The 8,927-nt window shown below is 35.2% G+C and overlaps 1 protein-coding gene across 1 annotated transcript; it reads left to right on the plus strand.

The window, feature by feature from the left end:
- The first annotated feature begins 1,139 nt into the window (after positions 1–1,139).
- On the plus strand, positions 1,140–6,739 carry LOC127096406 (plasma membrane ATPase 1). The gene is made up of 11 exons (XM_051034978.1): positions 1,140–1,455; positions 1,541–1,675; positions 1,820–1,999; positions 2,069–2,275; positions 2,364–2,483; positions 2,681–2,800; positions 2,885–3,007; positions 3,088–3,192; positions 3,283–3,427; positions 3,520–3,669; positions 6,645–6,739. Exons 1-11 carry the CDS (start codon positions 1,312–1,314, stop codon positions 6,737–6,739), a joined length of 1,524 nt encoding a protein of 507 aa, XP_050890935.1. The 5' UTR covers positions 1,140–1,311.
- The last annotated feature ends 2,188 nt before the right edge of the window (positions 6,740–8,927 follow it).

Consider the following 8,927-nt stretch of genomic DNA (forward strand, 5'->3'; position numbering starts at 1 on the left):
TAGCTATATTGTGAATAATTATGTGTCTGTTACATTTGCTTTTATGGCAGAATGTGTTCCAGGGTAAAAGTTGGATCGTTGTCATTAGAATAACATTGTAAATGATCATAATTCATTCTGTTTTTTTTTTTTGCATTTGAGTTAATGTTGTTATATCCATTTCTGTTTCGATAGGATTCCATTGTCGTGTTGTCTATGTTGTGTAAATTCGTTTTGATGCAGTATACTTTTATGTCGAAGTGTGTTTCGGGTTGCATGTATATTCGTGTTAATATTACAATAGCCCTGCATATAATCACACGTTGTGGTGACATGCTTTGTTACTGTTATGATATCCATGTTGGTTTCCATTTATTTGCATTACATATTTAATATATTATGTTCTTTCAAACTATAAACCATTTTGACTATGTCGCAACTGTGTAGCTAGAAAATAATCAAAACTTGTTTTGTGTTGTCTTTGCAATATGTGGCCACTATAATATCTCTTTTGGTTTCATTTGAATTGCATTGTGTATCAGGTACATTAGGTGTGCCAATTGTAAATCACTTCGATTTTGTTTCAATTACAGCTACATAATTATGTATGTAATTCGTATCATTGTGTTGCGACTGCTCTACTATTTTGTTAGTGGCTATCCTTTTATTTTTGCTTAAAGTGGGATTTTCTTCCCTTGGATTCTCCGTATCTCAACTCCAATATGTTGGCTTTGATTTTTTTTCAATTCAATCTACATTAGTTGTTTTAATTTGGTTATTGGGTTTGTGGTACTCAATTAGAGAGGAAGGGAGGCAGTTCCCACTAAGGTTGCGTTTTTAGGGTTTATGTGGAATCCTTTGTCATGGGTTATGGAAGCTGCTGCTCTCATGGCCATTGCTATGGCACATGGAGGGGTAAGTCTCTTCTTTTTTTGTTTGTTTTGTTATTTCTCAATGGTTTTCATTATTTCAAATCATACAAAATTAGAATAACTATGAAACTGTACTCTTATAACCTTTGGTTAACTTGATTTGAAAGTTACAAATGTTATTCATTTTACAAAAGGATTATGGAATACATACAAGAAAGATTTTGGTGGTAGAAGTTTGTTAAGGTGAAAAGTCATGTTTGAACTTTCAACTAGTGTTTTTAAAACCAGACCGTCCAGTTTAACTGGTTGAACTAAGAACCGATTAGTCCGTCTGCTGGTTCAATCAGTGTGTTTCAACTTATTGAACCATTATCTAGAAGTCTCACCGCTAGATCTTCGGTCCTGGTTTTAAAACAATGGTTTTTAATATCAACCGGTTTAATATAACAACGCTTTGATTATGCAGGGAAAGCGAGGAGATTATCAAGATTTTGTTGGCATAATTATTTTGCTAATTATAAACTCAACCATAAGTTTCATAGAAGAAAATAATGCTGGTAATGCAGCTGCTGCCCTTATGGCAAGATTGGCTCCAAAAGCAAAGGTTCTTCTTCTTCTTCTCTTATAATCTCTTTGTTATCTTGTCTTGCTCATAGTTTCTTTGATTTCTAATTATATTTGATTAATAGGTACTTCGTGACGGAAAATGGAGCGAAGAAGATGCTTCGGTATTGGTCCCTGGAGACATAGTTAGCATCAAGCTAGGGGACATCATTCCTGCCGACGCACGTCTCCTTGAAGGTGACCCTTTGAAGATTGATCAGGTAAAATCTATAAAGTACTTTGAAATTACTGATGCATGATTCAAGCGTCACAACGAATAATATCTTCCACGAGTTTATTGATGTTGATATCAGATTCTAGATTTCTTATAATTGAAGTTATGTTTTTGCTGTTTGTACTTTTAGTCTGCTCTTACCGGAGAGTCACTCCCTGTGACTAAACATCCCGGAGAAGGAGTATATTCTGGTTCAACTTGCAAGCAAGGAGAAATTGAAGTCGTAGTCATAGCAACTGGAGTTCACACATTTTTCGGAAAGGCAGCTCATCTCGTCGAAAACACAACACACGTTGGACATTTCCAACAGGTACATAATTTCCAACAGGTACATAATGTTGTGATAGTAATGCTCACTGCGTGACAAATATTATTACAGGTTTTGACATCTATTGGAAATTTCTGCATCTGTTCAATTGCTATTGGATTGATTATTGAAATCATTGTGATATACGGCGTCCACGGATATGGTTACAGAAACGGTATTGATAACCTTCTAGTGCTACTAATTGGAGGAATCCCTATTGCAATGCCAACTGTTCTTTCAGTTACAATGGCTATTGGCTCACATAAGTTATCTCAGCAGGTTTGCAATTAGTACATTGATTATTCCAACATTTCAGTAGCTTTTTAAAGATGTTGTCAAGTTTTGATCATATGCATCATTGTTGCAGGGTGCTATAACAAAGAGAATGACTGCTATTGAAGAAATGGCCGGAATGGATGTGTTATGCAGTGACAAAACAGGCACATTAACTCTTAACAAGCTTACAGTGGACAAGGAAATGATTGAGGTTTTAATCTTATTCTTTCTAAAGATAAAATAGAACATCGCAATTACTTGAGACATAAGTTTCTTTTTTTGTCAAAAGTATACAAACAGATAAATATTAGTATTCGGAAAAACCCGAGTTTGAATTCTGACTGAAACAATCTTTGACCAGGAGGTATATTAACTTTGTTTCCCCTAACAATCATGAATATCTGGCAGGTTTTTGCCAAAGGTGTTGGCAAGGATTTGGTTGTACTTATGGCTGCAAGAGCATCAAGGATGGAGAACCAAGATGCAATTGATTGCGCAATCGTTTCAATGTTGGCAGACCCAAAGGAGGTACAGACTCTTCAAAGTTTGTTTTCCATCATGTTGTGTAGTTGAAATTTGGTTAGTCTACTAATAGTCCTTTGGTTTCGCAAGGCACGAGTTGGAATAAAAGAAGTTCATTTCCTTCCGTTTAATCCAACTGATAAAAGAACTGCCCTTACATACATTGATGGTGCTGGTAATATGCACAGGGTTAGCAAAGGTGCACCAGAGCAGGTAATACATAATTCATTCTCGCTTTTCAAGAACCACGCAACCTACCGATCATTGATAAACTTTTCTCATATACTGTGTAGATTCTCAATCTTGCACAAAACAAGGCAGAAATCGAACTGGAGGTTCATGCGATGATTGACAAGTTTGCAGAACGTGGACTTCGTTCTCTTGGGATTGCAAGACAGGTTTATTTCCCTCTTACGAATTCTTCATAATCGGATAAGTCAATTATCATGTATTCTTTCCTTAGCACCGAAGTTTTTTTTTTCATATAGGAAGTACCGGAGGGAAGTAAGGAAAGTGCAGGAGGACCATGGGAGTTTGTTGCTCTTCTCCCTCTTTTTGACCCTCCGAGACATGATAGCGCAGAAACAATCAGAAGAGCTCTTGATCTTGGCGTTAGTGTCAAAATGATCACTGGTACGTTGTATCATAGTACCACCGTCATTTGAAATTGAGTCAATGATTTTATATAATGCAAACTATACTCATGCTACAAAAAAAACTTTCAGGTGATCAACTCGCAATAGGTAAGGAAACGGGAAGGCGTCTAGGGATGGGGACTAACATGTATCCTTCTTCATCACTGCTCGGTGAAAATAAAGATCAATTAGGTGCTGTTTCCATTGATGATCTCATTGAGAAAGCTGACGGTTTTGCTGGTAAAAAGCGCTGTCTAAGGGGGGGATTAGAAAGCGCTTTAGGCAAAAGCGCTGTCTAAGGGGGGGGGCTTAGACAGCGCTTTTTGAAAAGCGCTGTCTAAGGTATACCTAAAAAAATTAAAATAGGAGGGTCTTAGAAAGCGCTTTTGGCCAAAGCGTTGTCTAAGGGGGTGGGGCTTAGACAGCGCTTTTCAAAAGCGCTGTCTAAGGTATACCTAAAAAATTTAAAATAAGAGGGTCTTATAAAGCGCTTTTGGCCAAAGCGCTGTCTAAGGGGGGGGCTTAGACAGCGCTTTTAAGATTTAAAAAAGCGCTGTCTGAACCTTTAGCAGCGGAGGTTTAGACAGCGCTTTAAAGCGCTGTCTAAGGCTAAAAAAAGCGCTGTCTAAGGTCTTGTTTGTTGTAGTGAAAGGCTTTACATCCCTTCAAATTATTTCTCAACTTTTTCAAAACTCAGTTCCATACCACCTTAAAGCCATTACAATCATACTATCAGGCAGAGTTTAGACCCTTTACTAAGTACCTATACGAGTTAGGCATCTCACATAGACTGACTTTCCATCACACCTCTCATCAAAATGGGACTGTTGAAAGAAAACACAAATATATTGTGGAACTGGGGCTTACCATATTGTCTAACTCAATCATTCGTCTAAAATTATTGGACCATAATTTTTCTACTTTTGTGCACATCATCAATAGGCTTTCAACTGTTGGCTTGACCAAGTTCCACTCTCCTTATCATGCCGTGTATACCCAACTATAAATCTATCAAAGTGTTTGGTTGTACTTGTTTTCCTTTTATAAGACCCTGTAACAAGCACGAGCTAGAATTTAGGAGTCAATAATGTGTGTATCTAGGAGTTTCATCTCAACAAAAAGGATTTTGGTTTCTCAATAATTATAGTAAATTGCTCATGTCTAAAGGTGTTGTGTTTAATGAGCATCATTTCCCTTTTTCTGCTATGTTTTAGTCTAATATCTCTCTCAAAATCAACATAATTATCAGTCAAAGTCTCTTACTTTTTGTCGGTTGTCTTCTCATCACACACCTAATATAAGTTTCACAAAACCAATGGACACTAACACATTCCCTCAAATTGTGCAGGACAACCTATCATATGTTAAGTCTTAAATTGACAAATCAAATCCTAATACAGACCTTAACCATGAGCATATATTATCTAAGAGTACCTCTAACAGTCTTGCTCAACTGCCTCGGTCTAATCCTTAGTCTGTACTAGGATTTGACATATCAAATCCTAGTGAGCATATACTATCTAAGAGTATCTCTAGCAGTCTTGCTCAACTGCCTCAGTCTAATCCTTAGTCCACTATGTCCTAAACTAACCATGATGGTCCAACTCTTGACAGGACTTACTTTATACCACCAATTGTGGTCGTTGAGCATAAGTCCATACTAGTACTAAATGGTCTAAGCTGTCTCTCTCACCATCCATACATAGATCCACACATCCAGAAATTTTTCACATCAATAATCATCCTAAGTTGACAAAAGTCAAGATTATCCATTACAAACCAAAAACCTTTTTGACACATGTGGAAGCCTACCACAATCAGAGTTATACTCATTATTGCCTTGATCAACAAGTAGGATATCAAAAAATTTACATCAATAATGATTTTCTTAGTGGCTCTCTTCAAGAAAATATCTACATGTCTCAACCATTGCCTTGGCACTTTGACAAACTTGGACAATCGTTTTGTAGTGAGTGATTTTTCCACACTCAAAGCATGTGACTTGCTTTTCTTATTTCTTCTTCTCATCCCACTTTATTTGAAGTGTTTTATTTTCTCAATTTTATTAAGTTCTTGTCTGAGTGTTTTAGACCTTTCTTCCTCGTATACTTATTACTGCACCTTACAAATAATCCTATCTCTTCATCTTCCTCTACTTTGACCTTGATAGTTGAGGCCTTCAAGGAGATGTTTTTCTTCTCTTATTTATTCTTTTCTTTGCGCTTTACATTACTTTCACTCGCTTTAAGTCTCTTCAAGTAACACTCGTGTTCAGTTAGCTTACGAAAGAGAGTTCAAGGGACAAAAGGTCATTCTTTGATGGCTACCCATAATTTTAAATCCATGGACATAAGGTGTATGTACATGAAATCCTTCCAATATCTATAGTTTTCAAAAGCGAAAATAAGAGATCTATTGTATGCTCCCTTCAAATTAATTTGCACTATATTCAATAACTTTTGGGGTGTTAAATTTTATCAAAAGAACCAGTTCCTGATTCCAATTGTTGGATTAAATATGGGATATTTTTTCTTGAGAGGGGGGGTGTTAAATAGCCAGTTAAAAATCTCTTCTTTTCTGTAAAAAAAGTCAGATTACACAAGTAGAAATGAATATAGTCAGAATTTATTTTATAGGTTTTAAGCTATTGGAAGAAGAATATTGTAACACACACGCGCACGAGCACACACACACCCCCACCTCCCCATACACTCACACACTTCCAATGGTTTGAAATGAAGATATGAACAATGTAATCAAGGTGTTTGATTCACTTAACTATTATAATTTTAATTATTTATAGAATAATCAATAACGTAATTATTTAGAAATATAATTCTAAACAAACCTAATCCTATACAAAGTATTACTATGAATACAATAAACCTATGAAGTAGTTCAAGATTAAACGGTAAATCTAACATCTAACACAAGCATGCAAGAAATATAAATGAGAGAGAGTGTGAATGTGTGTGTGTATATATATATATATATATATATATATATATATATATATATATATATATATATATATATATATATATATATATATATATATATATATATATATATATATATATATATATAGAGAGAGAGAGAGAGAGAGAGCATCAGGAATAATAATGGTTCGATGATATCGTCCTCACTAGAACCTAATCTAGTCTCCGATGGTAATTATGAAAATTTTGTATCTTCCGCTATGTTATTTGATTTAGGTTCGTGTTACAACAATTTAGTGAAACAAAATACAAACTATAACAATCAAATATATCTTCATTCTTGCTTTTTGGTTGAACTTGTCTACAACTAGCTCCCACCACTATTATCTTTGATATTCACCAAGATCTTAACATTCAACCTTTGATGGATTTCAATCTTGATGATTCACTGATCTTCACTCAACCTTAAATTCTAAGCCTTGTAGTGCAGTTTCGCTTTCTAACCATTCCTTTGGATAAATAGAAGTGTGGTGGCGACTCGACTTGTATGGTTTACCTTGGATTTAGTCAATATCTCTAATGGTAACGAATACCCCGCTACAGCAACCAATTTACAAATGGACAAGTGTTTAAGGTTCGTGATCATATGCTCAAATGGATTCACACAAAGGCATCCAAATTAGGGTTTGGTGTTGTAATCAGAATGTCCGATAATGGTTCAGATAAAAGACTTGCATTTGTGACATTGAGATGCGAAAGAAGTGGCAAGTACAAAAATCTTGTCCAGACGTTCAAACAAGATGATATCGGTTTGAGGAAATGTGAATGTCCCTTTAAGTTGTGTGGTTATCTTTTGTATCACTGGAAAAGACTCAAGTTTGGTGATGATGGTGTGATGAAGGGCGGTAAATCCCTATCTCTATCTTGACCAAATGAGAGGTGATACAAGAGATATTTTTGAAAGTCGGTGAAAATATGAAACTCCTTATCAAAGAGAAAATGAGGAAGATTTCTTATCCGAAAACCTTAAATTTGAAACCACCGTCTCAACCATAAAAATAAAAGGCGCTCCTAAGAAGGTCAAATCAAGACAGAGTGACAATTTAACGATGTTGTCTCCTTCGTATTTTGAACATGTTGGAAGAATTTTCAGAATTTTTCAACTACAAAATATCAAAAAAGTGTTTTTAAAGGAGCCCGCATTAGCAACCCACCTCCCTCACCACCTATACTGAAAATCCAATTCATCGATGAGATGTCGACTTTATGCATAAATGCATTGAACAAATCATCAATGTTTAGGGTGACGGTAACTGCGGTTTTTAAGCTATTTCTGCTTTACTCAGTGAAGGAGAGGAGGATTATACATTTGTCTGCCAACAACTTATCAAAGAGTTAAATGATCATAAAGAATCATACACGCGACTATACAGGAAAAATGATTTTTTTATGCAATTCATGAATCTCTTATTCCTTGCATTAGTGGACCGACACCAGAAGAAAAATTAACGCGCTTCCCGGAAATGTGTCATCTTATAGAAAATGTGTATAATAAGGTATGTATTGATTTAACAAGACATGGTTTCTCGAAAACATTTTCCACTACACACTGCCCCACCTCAAAATCCAACTAATCGTATTATTTGTATTAGATGACTTTCAAAGTCTTGACACTTTGTTCAAGTTTATTTGAAACTGGGATGCATTATACCGCTGACATCACCAGAGTGGACAACTCATTCAACAAGGGAATCAAAGACTAAGTCGAATCATTTTTTAGAAAGGATGCAAGAATTCACCAAGTTGAGCCAGATTTAAAGATAATCAAATACACAAAAGGCAAAGGCAAAATCACCCATAAATATAGATTTAGCCAGTTACACATGTTTCAATTTATTTTAGTTTTTATTCAACGATGTATTTATGTGGTTAAACATGTTTTGTACGTAATCTTGTATTATTTTTTTTTCCATAGATTTCAATTTTCAAAATATTTCTCCATTTTCTATTCTAAAACTGATTGTGTTTTTGAAATTGGTTATGTATGAATAATGTTGGGTGCATCCAAAAATGTATTTTCAAATTCATCCTAAATATTTTAAAAAAATACAAACAAAGGTTTATTCGAAAATGTATTTCCGGATACACCCTATTTTTATATATTTCACAAAGTGAAGTAAGGTGTATCCGGAAGTACATCTTCGAAATTTCCCTTTGGGACACGATTGAATTTATAATGTCCATATTGGGTTAATACTTGTATAAATATGAGTCTCTTATCTCATATTTTCAAGAAAATCACATTACACTAGATTGGGCATATATTGACACGTCGCATTTGTCTACTTCAACGACATGAATGTCTCAATTGAATTTAAGGTCACTAAGTATATCTCTCTTGTAGATCTGAATCCAAATAGGAGAATCTCCTAGAATATCCTGACAATCAAAAAGTTGTCGAACTTGAGTATCGTTCGTTCACCCTTGATTGCCAACGAAAGAAACATTCAATTCAACAAGTCTGAGCTGAAGACGGATGTAGATTTAAGATTATGTGGA

This window comes from Lathyrus oleraceus, chromosome 6, assembly GCF_024323335.1.
Source record: "Lathyrus oleraceus cultivar Zhongwan6 chromosome 6, CAAS_Psat_ZW6_1.0, whole genome shotgun sequence".
NCBI classification, from domain to species: Eukaryota; Viridiplantae; Streptophyta; class Magnoliopsida; order Fabales; family Fabaceae; genus Lathyrus; species Lathyrus oleraceus.

Bases quoted from the DNA above. Each gene is read 5' to 3' on its own strand.
- LOC127096406 (XM_051034978.1), top strand. From the start codon at position 1,312: ATGCAGGGAAAGCGAGGAGATTATCAAGATTTTGTTGGCATAATTATT. The intron at 1,676-1,819 runs GTAAAATCTATA...TTGTACTTTTAG, and splicing joins ACCCTTTGAAGATTGATCAG to TCTGCTCTTACCGGAGAGTC. The intron at 3,670-6,644 runs GTAAAAAGCGCT...TATTTGATTTAG, and splicing joins GAAAGCTGACGGTTTTGCTG to GTTCGTGTTACAACAATTTA.